The sequence below is a fragment of the Rana temporaria genome, chromosome 2, assembly GCF_905171775.1.
Source record: "Rana temporaria chromosome 2, aRanTem1.1, whole genome shotgun sequence".
Classification (NCBI taxonomy): domain Eukaryota; kingdom Metazoa; phylum Chordata; class Amphibia; order Anura; family Ranidae; genus Rana; species Rana temporaria.
The window spans coordinates 30,572,899-30,588,903 of record NC_053490.1 but is presented as its reverse complement, the minus strand read 5'-3'; the positions used below and the strand labels follow the sequence as shown (position 1 = coordinate 30,588,903).

At 44.7% G+C, this 16,005-nt stretch overlaps 1 protein-coding gene across 13 annotated transcripts in view; it reads left to right on the top strand.

The window, feature by feature from the left end:
- The window catches only part of EMSY (EMSY transcriptional repressor, BRCA2 interacting), a 110,466-nt gene that overhangs the window by 6,224 nt on the left and 88,237 nt on the right, over positions 1 to 16,005 (top strand). For 7 of the 13 annotated variants that reach the window (XM_040340013.1, XM_040340009.1, XM_040340014.1 and 4 more), the window contains exons 2-9: positions 1,870 to 1,969; positions 4,308 to 4,382; positions 5,336 to 5,523; positions 7,751 to 7,903; positions 9,164 to 9,423; positions 9,545 to 9,815; positions 11,828 to 12,079; positions 12,843 to 12,920. In XM_040340013.1, the coding sequence (XP_040195947.1) occupies positions 1,870 to 1,969; positions 4,308 to 4,382; positions 5,336 to 5,523; positions 7,751 to 7,903; positions 9,164 to 9,423; positions 9,545 to 9,815; positions 11,828 to 12,079; positions 12,843 to 12,920 (1,377 nt within the window). The remainder of the gene's footprint in view (positions 1 to 1,869; positions 1,970 to 4,307; positions 4,383 to 5,335; positions 5,524 to 7,750; positions 7,904 to 9,163; positions 9,424 to 9,544; positions 9,816 to 11,827; positions 12,080 to 12,842; positions 12,921 to 16,005) is intronic. The other 6 variants (XM_040340015.1, XM_040340012.1, XM_040340008.1 and 3 more) reach the window with 4 other exon arrangements.

The window sequence follows — 16,005 nt, the reverse complement described above, 5'->3', positions numbered from 1 at the left end:
ACTGGTGTCTCCATCTCTTGTACTGCTGGCGTTGCTGCAATCCCGTCCTCCTGGTCTAGCTCCATTGATTCTGCTATGATGACCCGCTTGGTTTTGTTGCTAGCAATCCTTCCACGAACTTCCAGTAGTTCTTCCAGTGTCTGCTTGGAATCCGGGTGTGAAGGGGAATAGAAGGGAAAAATCCCACTGCTACCAACCAATTGTGACGGTATGGGTATGATATCCCCGTCAACGTTCCCTTCTTCCCATAACGAAAATCACCCCAATATTCCACGAGGAGGGATATCCCTGGAATCGCCCAGAAAGCCACACATGAGACCAGCTTACTGCTTGAACAACACAGACTTTAATGTTATAACACACAGCTTATATGTCATTTCCAAAACTGTTACAATGACAAATCTCCGCCCCCCTCACACTGGGGCTTCTATACAGATGAGTAGGTAGACACGACGGGGCCGATGCTGAAACACATTTTCTTTAGACAATGACATCAATGACGCTGAGCACTAGCTGTACTGAATACATCAACCAGACCGCTCGACCCCGCATATAGAGACATAATTACCACAATGAAGCAAATCAGAATAATTAACACAAGCCACTTAAACCCAGCTCTCCTTCACACAACACAATAGATCAATTAACCTTTAGAAATAGTGAGGGGACATTAGCACATCAATAACCTGGCTAGCAGGGAGCAGTAAACTGAGACATATAGGCAAATGTATCACAGGGGGGTTAATTTCGTAAATGAGGTAAGGCTTCTCTTTGCAATGAATGCACAATTGCATGCAAGGAAAATGACAAAATATACAGTTTTGCTTGCGCATGATTGGACGATTTAAAGCGGAGTTCCGGCCACAATTTCACTTTTAAATATAAATACCCCTGTAATGCACAAGCTTAATGTATTCTAGTAAAGTTAGTCTGTAAACTAAGGTCCGTTTTGTTAGGTTGTTACAGCATTTAGACACTTTATAAAATAGAAAATTGACTGGGGGCCATCTTAAGTGTGGGCATCATGAAGCCAGACTGTATGACTTCCTGGATTTCAGCCTTTGCAGATCTCGCACATGCTCAGTGCTGCAACAAGCAGTGTCAGATCAGGTTTCAGCACCTGTGCTGTCCAAGTCACGTGATTCTTTGAGACTGGGGAGTGCACAGACTCCTGGAAAGTTACACCCACTACATTCCCAGGAGTCTGTGCGGTGTAGGGTTAGGAAGCATTAATCACCTAGGTGCAGGAAGTGAAGATAACTATTCTGCCTAGCAACAACACTTTGAAGGCATCTAAAAAAAATGTTTTTTTCTGAAGGACTAATGCCATTTTTTTAAAACTACTGATGTAATGTTATATTTATGGGGGAACTCCACTTTAAATCTGCAGATCTTCTGCTCATTTACTAAGCTCTGGAGCAACTGCCAAATGCTCAGCCTATTTGCCTTTAGTAAATCAACCCCCCTGGGTGTCATTCAGTCCGGTAGACTGAGGGCATCTTGTGGCAAAAAAAAGGTACTGCAGGGGACCGCTCTGCATTAAATGTGAGAATTGCATATATTATAGGGGGCTTTGGATACATTTTAAAAAGAGGAAAAAAAAAAAAGTCTTGCCGTTCGGTTTTATTACAGCTCTGGCAGAGATCCCATGTGAAATTCTATAGTGACACAAACCCAATCATGCTTTTATTGTACTGCCAGCCTAATACTTCCAGGGACGGAGTGGGGGAGGTGTTCAGGAAATTTTCAAAGGGAGGCTGTGAGCGGTGTGATGACAGGGAGGAGGCACAGGAAGCTGCAGGAGAGCACCGTTGAGTATTTTTAATGGGTGTGTGATCTACAACATTGATTTGTGTTTTGTTTTGCCAGAGCTGGAGGCGTATGCGGGCGTTATCAGCGCCCTCCGTGCACAGGGCGATCTAAGCAAAGAGAAGAAGGATCTTCTGGGAGAACTTTCCAAAGTCCTGAGGTAGCTTTCTATGAACTGTTACAGCTGAAGTGTATTATATGCATGTATTGTCTAGAGGTCGACCGATATTCGGCCATTTTGGAGAAATCGGCATAGGCCTATTTATTATCTAAATCAGATATTTGACACTGCCCGAATCTGGGTCAGCAGAGTGTGGAGAAGGAACGTGGGGTTCCTCCTCCCTTCTCCACACTCTGTCTGTAGGGCAGCCGCGGTGTGTGAAACATGGAGAGAGAAGGGAGCTGTCATTAGCGAGGTCTGATGTCAGGGTGGGCGGGACCTGGGGTGGGTGGGATCCAGCTATCCAACATCAGCCAATTGGCTGAGATCTGGGCGGACCGCTACATATATGGCTGGCTAGCTGCTGGGTCCCGTCGACCTCGGGTCCCGTCGACCTCGGGTCCCGTCGACCTCGGGTCCCGTCGACCTCGGGTCCCGTCGACCTCGGGTCCCGTCGACCTCGGGTCCCGTCGACCTCCGACGTCACGCTGAATCTGTGGCTCCCTCTGTGGCTCTCTCTGTCTTTATCTCTCGTTTCAGGGCGCTGCAGAGAGCAGTTTCATTATCGGCTGTAAAGCCTGCCAGTGCCATCTGCCAGTGTCACCCATTAGTGCCACCTGCCAATCAGTGACATCTGCCAGTGTCAATTGGTGCCACCTGCCAATCAGTGCCAACCAGTACCACTTGCCAGTGGCACCTGTTAGTGCCTGCCAGTGCCACCTGCCAATCAGTGCCATCTTCCAGTGCAACCTGCCAGTGCCAATTAGTGCCACCTGCCAATCAGTGACACTTGCCAGTGTCACCTGTAAGTGCCAAGAGCCAGTGCCACCTGCCAAAAGAAAAAAAAAAATCGGCCGCAAAAATCGACATCATATATCGGCCGCCCTGATTTCTAAATATTGCCATTGGCCAGAGAAAAACCCATATCGGTCGGCCTCTAGTATTGTCTTCCCTTGCCCCCCCCGATCAACATGACATTGAAGTGGTTGTAAAGGCAGAAGAATTGTTTATATTAATGCATTCTATACATTAATATAAAAAGCCTTCTGTGTGCAGCAGCCCCCCTCATACTTACCTGAGGTCCCTTTCTGTCCAGCGATGTCTACAAGTGTCTCAGCCATCCGAGATTCTCCCTCCTGATTGGCTGCCGCTGCTGTCAATCAGTCGGCTAGCCAATCGGGAGACAGGGACCGGGTCGGGCTCCGTGCCTGAATGGACACGGGGGGCAGTGACTCGGGTGCCCCATATCAAGCCGCTTGCTGTGGGGGCATTCAATAGGAGGGAGGGCCCAGGAGCAGCGAAGAGGGAACAGAGAAGAGGAAGATCTGGGCTGCTCTGTGCAAATCCACTACACAGAGGAGGCAAGTACAACATATTTGTTGTTTTTATTGAAAAAGAAAACATGACTTTACAATCACTTGCATTTTTTTTAATTGGATCACTGTGTTTTCAAGTGTCTTTTTAAATCAAGTGACATCATTACTGGGTCTGGCTCTGAGTTTGGTGGCAAGGACTGGCAGGCTCCTATAAACTTGCAGCACCCTGCCTCTTTTCTGAAGAGCATTACATGAAAGAACAAATCCTTGGCATCCCTTTTTAGATGTGCATGCTCCTACCTGCTGAGCACGAAGTTCTGCAGACTTTTAGTTGTACGTTCTGCTCATCGGTTGCCTGATTTGTAATTCCCAGTGCACCACCCAGGAAGTCTGCATATGGAAAGGGAGCTGGGAATGTGTTCTCTTTTTTTTTTTTTTTTTTTCTATAATGATTGACAGAAGAGAAAACTGATAGCTTTGAGAGGTGGGCAGTGACAGTACAGATCAGAAGAGGTGAGATGATAGAAGGTATTCTCAGGCTAGATGCTGAAGATTGCGCGGTTGTGCGGCGCTGTACCCAAACAAAATTTACGTCCTTTTTTATTTTTTGTGTGTGTGTGTATATATATATATATATATATATATATATATATATATATATATATATATATATATATATATATATATATATATATATATATATATATATATATATATATATATATATATATATATATATATATATATATACACACAAATGGTGGAAGGGATATGTAAATCTTTTATATTAAAGTAGTACTAAAAGCTGAGACTTTTTTATTTGGTTTACAGCGTCACACGACTGCGCAATTGTCAATTGTGTGTGTGTGTGTGTTTTTTAGCTGGGGTTATTTCATTTAAATGGTTTGTGATGTGTTTTTGTCAGTTGGGGTTTGTTTGCTTTGCCTGATCATGAAGACAATTAAGATGTTCTAGTTCGGCTTATCCTCTTCAAGCTGAGTGTATAATGTTTTTTTATTTAGTATTTCTACAGAGCGACATCGCGCGGAGGTGCGCAGAGCGGTGAACGATGAGCGCCTTACCACCATCGCTCATAAGTAAGACTTGGTTCAAATATCAAAACTCTTGATTTTTATATTTACATTGCTGTTATTTTATGCTTCATTTTTACCGTGAACTGCAATATATAAATCCCCTATCCTCCCCAACAAATCTCCCCATCAGGCTGGAGGTAAAATAAAGGCAACAAAAGAATGGCATTCGCCAGCTGACCACAGAGATCGAGGACCCAGAGGTCCCCATCGTATAGGAAACCAGAAGTGACAGCATTTTCATCGCTTCCGGTTTTCTGGATGTAAACGGCACCATTTTTTAAAATTTGGTGAAGCATCTGATCACACTGATCTTGTAGGTCAGAGGAGACATCTGGGGTCTAATGGACTCCAGATCTCTCTATAAAAGAGTACCTCCCTCTGTCTATTGCTGTCAGGAGGGATGTTTACATTCTTTGTGACAGCAATGAAAGTGATTTAAAATAAAATGTAAACATACTGTGTAAATAAAAAAATAGTTTTTTTTTTTTTTTATATGCACCCCCGTCTCCCTGTACTAATGCACAAAGGCGAATGCATACGTAGACCGCACACACACACGTGCAGTGTTTGCACCACACATGTCAGGTATCGCCACAAAACTTGAAAACATTTCTAACACCCACAATTTTATTCTCTAGGAGTGCCTCTACTTTACCTTTCTTATTTTTTTTTTTTTTATATATATAATATACTATAGTTTATTTTTTTTCGTGTATGTGAGAGGTGTCAGTTGGCACGGTAGGGAAGTGGTTAATTTACACCCAGTGATATCGTCACTAGGTCTCTGTGCAATACTTTTTGTTTTACCAGACAAGAAGCGAGGGAAAAATCTAACATTTAAACGTACAATAATAAAAAGCTGATGGAACTTTTAGCATTACTGTACTTACCTGGACAATAAATGGCTATAGATACAGCTATAGACTTGACTTCCTCTCCTTTTGTGTTTTTTCCAGCATGTTTGGTCCAAACAGTTCTTCTGAATGGTCCATCGAAGGTCGAAGATTGGTACCACTGATGCCGCGTCTGGTTCCACAGACTGCTTTTACAGCCACTGCCAACGCCATAGCCAATGTTGCTGGACAGCACAACGCTTCGCTTCCAGATCCTGCTGAGACCGGGAACAAGGAAGGTGAGGAAGGTGGTATGTCCTTTTTTTTATTCTTTGATATTATTATAATGTTTTTGTATGTGACATTGTTCAGTAGTATTTGTAGTTGGGAAAGAGGTAGAAGAATGAGTGTCAAAATTTACAGTATATTACATTCAGTAATTGTTTACAGTCTTTAAAAAAAAAAAAAAAAAAAAGAAAGTGTAGACACAAATCTCTGTCACGGTGTCTACAGACACTGGGCCAGATCCTCAGACGAATTGCTCCGGCGTATCTATGGATACGCCGCGTAATTTCAAAGTTCCCCCGTCGTATCTCAGTTTTGTATCCACAAAACAAGATACGATGGAATCTGGGCTCGATCCGACAGGCGTATGTCTTGGTACGCCGTCGGATCGTGGGTGCATATTTACGCTGGCCGCTAGGTGGCGTTTCCGTCGAATTCCGCGTCGAGTATGCAAATTAGCTAGATACGGGGAACCACGAACGTACGTCCGGCCGGCGCATTTTTTTACGTCGTTTGCGGTTGGCTTTTTCCGGCGTATAGTTACCCCTGCTATATGAGGCGTATCCTATGTTAAGTATGGCCATCGTTCCCGCGTCGAATTTTGAAAATGTTACGTCGTTTGCGTAAGTCGTTCGCGAATAGGGCTTTACGTAGAATGACGTCACCGTCGTAAGCATTGGCTTGTTCCGGTTTAATTTCGAGCATGCGCACTGGGATACCCCCACGGACGGCGCATGCGCCGCTTAAAAAAAAAAAACGTCATTAACGTTCTGTCCTAACAGGCAGGGCTGTGTCATCAGGTAGAGCTGTGTAAATCTAAAGACAGATAGCCGGATTCAGGTACAGTTACGACCGCGTATCAGTAGATATGCCGTCGTAACTCCGAATCCGTGCCGTCGTAACATTAAGCGTATGCTCAAACTGAGATACGCCTAAATGTTGCTAAGATACGACCGGCGTAAGTCTCCTACGCCGTCGTATCTTAGCTGCCTATTAACGCTGGCCGCTAGGGGCGTGTACGCTGATTTACGCATAGAATATGTAAATCAGCGAGATACGCCTATTCACGAACGTACGCACGCCCGTCGCAGTAAAGATACGCCATTTACGTAAGGCGTTTTCAGGCGTAAAAGATAAACCACCAAAAATATGGCGCAGCCAATGTTAAAGCGGTGGTTCACCCTCCTTAACAGTCTAGCATTAAATTCGGCATAGTAGCGCGAGCTACAGTATGCATGTCTGTATTTTTTTTATCCCCGTACTCACTGTGCAATTGTATATTGAAGATTCCGACTCCCGCGGGGAATGGGCGTGCCTATGGAAAGGGAGGATGATTGACGGCCGGCTCTGGCACGTCACGCTCCCCGAAGACAGCCGGAGTAGGTCTCGGCTCTTCACGGCGCCTGCGCACAGGCTATGCGCAGGCGCCGTGAAGAGCCAAGCCTATTTCGGCTATTTCCGGAGAAGCGTGACGTGCCAGGGCCGGCCGTCAATCACCTTCCCTCTCCATAGGAACGCCCATTCCCCGGAATCTTCAATATACAATTGCACAGTGAGTACGGGGATAAAAAAATAGACAGGCATACTGTAGCTCACGCTACTATGCCGAATTTAATGCTAGAGGGGGAAATTTTTTTTTTTTTTTTTTTTTAATATAGGGTGAACCCCCGCTTTAAGTGTGGACGTCGGAACCACGTCGAATTTTTCAAGTTTTACGTCGTTTGCGTAAGTTGTCCGTGAATGGGGCTAGACGGAATTTACGTTCACGTCGATAGCATGGATTATTTGCGGCGTAATTTTGAGCATGCGCACTGGGATACTTTCACGGACGGCGCATGCGCCGTTCGTTAGAAACGTCAAATACGTGGGGTCACGAGTATTTAGCATAGAACACGCCCCCAACCAGCCTATTTTGAATTGGGTGGGCTTATGCCGGCCCAGTTACACTACGCCGCCGTAAGTTGGAGCGCAACTTTGTGAATACAGGACCTGCCGCTCTAACTTTCGGCGGCGTAGTGTATCTGAGATACGCTATGCCCGCCTATAGATAGGCACATCTCTGTGAATCTAGCTAATTATGTTCAGAAATACAAATCCTTTTGCAGGCAAAACAGCCCCCCTTGTTTGTGATTTTTTTTTTTTTTTTTTTTTTTATTTAGCAGTTTGACTTTTATTGAAAAATGTTTGCGGTGAAAATATCAGTTTTTAGTTGGGAAGACATCAACTAATGCCCAGTGTCTTTCCTCTCTGTAGTGGTTGTGTGTTATTCTTACACAAGTACAACATCCACTCCCACATCCACCCCGGTCCCCAGCGGAAGTGTGGCCACTGTCAAGTCTCCTCGACCTGCGAGTCCAGCCTCCAACGTGGTAGTCCTTCCCAGTGGCAGCACCGTCTATGTGAAAAGTAAGTGAAGGCTTGCAGTACCTGTCGCCCATACTAACTGGAGGGGGCTTCTGACGCAGACATAAACCGCATTGGGGATTAATATCTTCATCTTCTCCATGTTCAGTGCATGTATGCTTAATGACATCTGTGTGTGTTTGTTTTCTTTTTTTTTTGCACCACTGTTGTGAAAAAAAAATCCCACTCTGGGTGATCTATGTACATTGCAAAGATTTTAACGAACTTTGTTGCAGATTCCTACTTATTTTTTATTTCTATTTTTTTTATGAAAATTGGCTGTCTGTCTATGTGCAATGTGTTTGCGAATGGGAGTGACTTGATCATTATTGATCAGCTGCTGCACTTACACAGTTCTAATGTGGGAAGTTGTAGAAAGATACTTGTATTATCTTAAAGAGGATGTCCAGCCTGGGTGAAAACAATTTAAAGTCAGCAGCTACAAATACTGTAGCTGCTGACTTTTAATATTGGGGCACTTACCTGTCCAGGGAGCCCGCGATGTCTGCCCCCCCCAGCTGATCTTTGGATCGACTCCCAGGTGTAAAATTGCCCGGCAGCGGGGGCAGGAGGAAGAGGCCGAACTTCCAGAAGATCGGGCCTTGGCCTGTCTCCAAAAGTGGGGAAGGGGAGGAAGCCTATAAGCAAGAGTTCCACATGCACAAAATCCAGACCAGGGTTGTGGGGAAGAGGCCCTTTTACCCATCAACCCCTCCACCTTTCCTGATCTGCAGGGCTGCATGCTCAGATGACTGAGGTCTGGTATTGATTTTGAGGGGGGGGGGGCCCTCAGACTTTTTTTTTTTTTTTTTGGCATCTGGGTTCCCCTCAAAATCCATACCAGACTCGAAGGGATTGGCGGGGGCTTGACACCACACAGTTTTTTTTTTTTTAATCCATTTTATTTTTTTCTTTTAATGCCAGCAATTTGTTTCTTTTCATTACCCGCTGACAGCTGATTCATCGGTTGTTAAGGACTTGGGGGGGAGGTTGGGCTGCCCACTCCTTACCATTTAAAATCTTACACATTCTTTTAAATACCGCATACCTGGACCGCTACTTAATTGCCGCATTTTAATTATTTCCTTTTGTGAATTGGGTTTAGCGCCTGTTCATGGTATTTACCGAGCGCTTTGTGGTGAATACTGCAAAATTGTGTAAAACGCCTAAATACCGCATTTGAGGTGCTTTTTGTGAATGAAGTCCATTGTCATTTTGGATTCATGAGTTTATATATTAGGAGTTTTAATTTTGCCCCTTCAGGTGTCAACTGTTCAGATGACGACGAGAAGCCTCGCAAGCGGCGTCGCACAAACTCCAGCAGCTCGTCCCCCGTTGTCCTGAAAGATGTCCCCAAGCCAACAACGCCAGTCTCGAAAACCATTACCGTGCCGGTCTCTGGGAGCCCCAAAATGAGCAACATCATGCAGAGCATCGCCAACTCCTTACCGCCACACATGTCACCGGTGAAGATCACTTTTACCAAACCCACCACCCAGACAACAAACACTTCCACCCAGAAGGTAGACCTCTCTAGCCGTGTCTTGCACGGTTTCCAGAGCTGAGATAAATTGCATTGATCAGTCGCTGCTTTACTGTTTTTAACTTTGTTTTTTTTTTTCTGCTTATTTTATTTTCTAACAGGTAATAATTGTAACAACTTCTCCAAGTTCTACATTTGTCCCGAACATTTTATCAAAGTCTCACAACTACGCTGCAGTCACTAAACTGGTTCCCACATCTGTCATAACTTCCACCACTCAGAAGCCGCCAGTGATGGTTAGCTCTGCCCATACCCCTGCCATTAGCAGCACCATCGGCAATGCCCCATCCGCTTCTCTGTCTACAGGGTGCGTTGCTGTCACCGCAGTCGTCTCTTCGACACCATCCTTGGTCATGTCCACAATGGCACAAGGTAAGCAAGTCCTCTGTAGCAGGGGAATTGAATTAAAATTCAAAGAGATCTGGTTACTAAAATGTTCTTCCGGCCGAGGTCCGAATCTCAAGTCTGTGCTATGAAAGATTGTATGCATCTACTTTTCCTTTTTTGCACAAGCCACGCTCTTGTTACGGTTTCCTCCACACACTCTGGTAATACTCTGTAAATGTAAATATCCCCATTAGTGTTCCATCTTACATTTGGGTGCCCCTACCAGAGTAATTAATTACATTGGGCGCTCCCATCAGACTACCCCCATATATCAGTTCCCATCTTCGGAGTACCCCCTTTATATCAGGTGCCCGCTTAAGTAATGGTGTTCCTCATCAGAGGGCCCCCCTTAAGTAATGTGTGCCCTCTTGGCATCAGATTGACTAGGGGGCAAGGGGAAAAAAAAAGCTTAAAACAAGAAAATATGATTAAAAATGTTGATTAGGAGAGAGACTTTCCACTTTTTAATATAACAGTTACGTTGAATAGGTTTGGGGTGTAACCTCGCCTTGCTTTTTTGAAGAATAAGGGGTAGATTCACATAGATTTTGGCCAGCGTAGCGTATCTCAGATACACTACGCCGCTGTAAGTTTGAGCAGCAGGTCCTGTATTCACAAATAACTTGCGCTGTAACTTACGGCGGCGCAGTGTAACTGGGCCGGCGTAAGCCCGCCTAATTCAAAATAGGCTGGTTGGGGGCGTGTTCTATGTAAAATACTAGTGACCCCACATATTTGACGTTTTTAACGAACGGCGCATGCGCCGTCCGTGGACGTATCCCAGTGCGCATGTACCAAATGACGTCGGCAAATCGTCATGCTTTCGACGTGAACGTAAATTATGGCCAGCCCCATGCACGGACGAGTTGCACAAACGACGTAAAATTTGAAAAATTTGACGCGGTTCCGACGTCCATACTTAACATTGGCTGCGCCATGTTTTTGGTGCTTTATCTTTATGCCTGAAAACACCTTACGTAAACGGCGTATCTTTACTGCGAAGGCCGGGCGTACGTTCGTGAATAGGCGTATCTAGCTGATTTACATATTCTAGGCGTAAATCAGCGTACACGCCCCTAGCGGCCAGCGTAAATATGCAGTTAAGATACAACGGCGTAGGAGACTTACGCCGGTCGTATCTTAGCAACATTTAAGCGTATTTCAGTTTGAGCATACGCTTAAAGTTGCGACGGCGGGGATTCGGACTTACGACGCCGTATCTACTGATACGCCTGTCGTAAGTCTTTGTGAATCTACCCCTAAGTGTCCTGTAGTAGTATGGTCATTCTGCTTTTTTCAGACAAGATCTCCCAGGTTACAAAGCTGAGTATGTGGTTTGTGGAGAGAATAAACTCACCCAGTGTACACTGGACTTAAAGCGGAGGTCCGCCAAATTTATATATTTTTTTTTTTTTTTTTTCTTTTAAGTCAGCAGCTACTGACTTTTAAAATAAGGACACTTATTTGTCCAGGGCACCCATGATGTCGGCACCCAAAGCTGATCTGTCCCTCGGCTCTCGTGTGCTGCCTCTGCCATCTTCGTAAGGGAATCAGGAAGTGAGGCCGCAAGGCTTCACTTCCTGGTTTCCTACTGCGCATGCGCGACTCTGCGCATGCGCTATCCCACTGGTCCCTGCTGTCATCTGGGACCTGTGTGTCTCCCAGAAGGCGGTGGCGGGTACAAGGAAGTGGCATAGATGCCCACGGGTGGCTAGGGTATCTATGCCGGGAAGTGGGAGCAAATACCTGTATTACACAGGTATCTGCCCCCCCCCCCAAAAGGTGCCAAATGTGACACCGGAAGGGGGGATTCCGAAAAGCTGAAGTTCCATTTTTGGCTGCTTTAAGCAGACCCATGGAATTCTTTACCCTTTCAGAAAACGTTATTTCTCCTGGTGTGAATGCATAGTGTACAGATTACTCGATGGAATGAGGTAGATGTGAATGCTGTCATGTGTGGTGCGTTTTTTGACATTCGCTTTTATTTTTTTATCCAGGTGCCTCGACGTCAACAGTGAAAGTTGCCTCCAATAGACTTCCTTCTCCCAAGAACCTGATCGGTTCCCCCGGCCAGATCCTGGCACAGTTCCCCAAGCATTACCAGCAGTTGCCAAAACATCAAATCCATCAAATGTCAACACAGGCTCCCCCAATGTCGCAGCCGTCTACTATTACCCAGCCAGCACCAACTCCGCCTCCTCAGGTGCCCCCAGGGATCAAACCCACTATACAGATCAAGCAGGAATCTGGTGAGTACACTTCATGTTGTGGATAAAATGGAAACAGCCCAGAGTTCTTTTTAGAATAACACCTTCATGACCAAGGGTCATTCACACCTAGAAGCTCCAGACACGTTTTACAGCATCAGCATGTGTCAATTAACCACTTTAAGATGGAGAACTATAGATAGATATATGTATATTCTATATTTATTATGGCGGCTTTTAAGTGGTTTATGGGAATTATGGCTGAAGATATCAGCCATAACCCCAATATCTTTTTTTTCTTCAGGAGGGAGTTTCTCATGAAAGCGTATGGAGCCAGAGGCGATCAGAGTAGATTAATCTTTGACTATCTCTATGGTAGAGCTGCACGATTAAAGAATCGAGATCGCGATTTTAACCCCCGCGATCTTATCACAGCATTTCCCTGATTTCAGTGCAGAGAGTTCTCTGCTCAAGCTGACCAGCTGTTAAAGATTAAGCTTTTTTCTGACCCTTGTTTACAAATTAAAAATCTGTATTTTGTGCTAGAAAATTACTTGCAACCCCTAAACATTATATATGTTGTGTGTTTTTTTTTTTTTTTAATGCCGGTTGGTGCAATATTTAATGTCGCACTGTATTTGTGCAGCTGTCTTTCAAACGCAATATTTTTGAAAAAAATACACTTTAATGATTGAAAAAAAAAAATGTAAAGTTAGGCCAATTTTTTTTGTATAATGTGAAAGATGTTACGCCAAGAGAATCGTGATCTTTATTCTAAGCAAAAAAAACGTGAATCTCATTTCAGCCAGAATCGTGCAGCTCTACTCTATGGCCTTCAAGGACCGGAGCAACGCCATGATGTCACTTCCAAGCGAGGCTGGAAGTAAACAACAATTTTTCTTTTCTTTTTTTTTCTTTTATTGTCTTTTGCTTTTATAGGTAGTGGAGAGATTTGGTTTTTCTTCTTTCCTCCCCTTTTTTATTTTTTATTACCTCCAGATCACTATAGACGACCTGTCATCTTTATTCCTATTACAAGGGATGTTTACATTCCTTGTAACAGGAATAAATAAAGGGACAGAGTAAAAATAAAGCGCGCGCAGAAGCGAACGCATACGTAAGTCATACATGCATATGTAAACGGTTTTCGCACCACACGTGAGGTATCACCGCAAACGTTAAAACGAGAGGAATAATTCTCCTGCTAGACCTCGTCTGTAACGCTAAACAGATGACCTGTAAGAATTTTGAAAGCTTCGCCTGTGGAGATTTTTTAAGTGGTTGTTAAGCCATTATCTCATATTTTATAATCCTAAGCATAGGCACTAGGACGCAGCTTTTCATCTGAAAGAGGGGATAATACAGGGGTCGACAATATCCGGGCGCCAGGTCGCATTGGCGACAAATTGTGAACTGGCGCCCGCCGGTAATTGAGGCCGGGCCCGCGCGGCGGGGGAGGTGGGGGCGCACGGAGGCACAGAACCCCCAAACATTATATATATTTTTTATTCTCACACCCTAGAGAATAAAATGCCGATCGTTGCAATACTTTCTGTCACGCTGTATTTGCGCAGCGGTCTTACAAGCACACTTTTTTGGGAAAAAAATACTTTTTTTTTTTTTAAATTAAAAAATAAGACAACAGTAAAGTTATCCCAATTTTTTTTTTTTTATATTGTGAAAGATAATGTTACGCCCAGTAAATTGATACCCAACATGTCACGCTTCAAAATTGCGTCTGCTCGTGGAATGCCGACAAACTTTTTACCCTTTAAAATCTCCATAGGCGACATTTAAAAAAAATCTACAGGTTGCATGTTTTGAGTTACCGAGGAGGTCTAGAGCTAGAATTATTGCTCTCGCTCGAACAATCGCGGGGATACCTCCCGTGTGGTTTGAATACCGTTTACATATGCGGGCGCTACTCATGTATGTGTTCGCTTCTGTGCGCAAGCTCGTCGGGACGGGGCGCATTTTCTGGCTCCTAACTTTTTTAGCTGGCTCCTAGATTCCAAGCAAATTTGTCAAACCCTGGGATAATATAAAGATCAGTTAGTTTTAAAGCCGTGGGGAGAGAAGCAGATCAGCGATGGTGATAGATGGCAGGGAGGGGGGGGGGGGTGGACAGAGGAGACACAGGAGTGCTGCAGATAGCAGCGTATAACGGAGGCACGTACAGTAGGTGACCGTGATATTGTGTTTTAAATGCGGCTCGGCTTCAGTGATATTGTCCCTTCGCAACCCCCGTCGTGGGCGCAAAGCTCTGTCGCTCCTCCCGCTCGCCGTACCCAAGAAATTCCTATGGATACGCTGCATCTCGTGGAGGCGGCGAGCACGAGAAATACAGCCTCGCAGTGCCCGATCGCACTGGAAATACAATCTCGCGGGCACCCACTGTACATTGACTTCGATGTCAGAGCTCTGCAGCCCTGATAGATCGGAGTCAGCAAAGGGTAATGTAGAAACTGGCAGGATCAGCCAGGTCTTTCAGGTGATAGAAGGGGCCAAAATACACAGTACAAGCACTGTGTTTATATAACATGCTTTAAAGGAAAAGGATCTTTTATTTGGGGTTAAACGCTTTAAGTACCACGAGTGTGAAATGTTGGGTATCTATTTACTTGGCTTAACATCTTTCACACACAAATTGGGCAACTCAAACCGCTGCGCAAATACTGTGTGGCATAAAAAGTTGCAACGACCGCCATTCTATTCCCTAGGTTCTCTGCTAAAAAAAATAATATAAATAACGTTTGGGGGTTCCGTGTAGTTTTCTAGCAATAAAATTATGATTTCTACATGAAGGAAGAGGTGTGTCAGGATAGGCCTTGGCTGGAAGTATTTAAAGTGTGACATGTTTGGTATCCAGTGTAACCGCTTTCACATTTGACAAAAATTTGGGTATATGTTTATTTTTTTATTTTTTTTATTCTTCAAAGTGTACTCCTCCCCCAAAAATAAAATTGCATTTGTAAAACATTTGCGCAAATGGTATACCATGTAACATAACATTTTTTTTGCAATGATTGCCATTTTTTTCCCTTAGGACCAGGGGTAGGCTGCCTCGGCCCTCCAGCTGTTTTGAAACTACAAGTCCCATGAGACATTGCAAGACCCTGATAATCACAAGCATGACTCCTAGAGGCAGAGGCGTGATGGGATTTGTAGTTTCTCCACAGCTGGAGGGAGGACGAGATTGCCTACCCCTGCTCTAGGGTCTCTGCTAAACATAATGGGCTAGATTCTTAAAGCCCGCCGTAAGTTTGTACGGGCATAGCATATCTGAGATACGCTACGCCGCCGTAACTTGCTGGGGCTGGATTCACAAAGAACCTGCCCCCTAAGTTGCGGCGTAGCGTAAATCTCTCGGTGTAAGCGCGCCAAATTCAAATTGAGAAGAGGTGGACATGTTTTATTTAAATAAAACATGACCCCACGTAAATTACGTCTCTAACGAACGGCGCATGCGCCGTCCGTGAACGTATCCCAGTGCGCATGCTCCTAATCACGTCGCAAATAATCAATGCTTTTGACGTGAACGCAATTTACGCAAAGCCCTATTCGCGATCGACTTACGTAAACGACGCAAAATTCTACGCTGTCCCGACCTCTATACTTAACATTGGCTATGCCTCATATAGCAGGAGTACCGTTACGCCGGAAAAAGCCTTACGCAGACGACGTAAAAAAATCCGCCGGGCGCACATACGTTTCTGAATCGGCGTATCCAGCTCATTTGCATATTCTACGCTGAAATCGACGGATGCGCCACCTAGCGGCCAGTGTAAATATGCAACTAAGATACGACGGCGTAAGACTTGCGCCAGTCGGATCTTGGCCTAATTTCGGCGTATCTTGCTTCCTGAATACAGAAAGAAGATACGCTGGCGCAGCTTTGAATTTACGCGGCGTATCAATAGATACGCCGGCGTAAATTCTTGCTGAATCTAGCCCAATGTATAATGTTT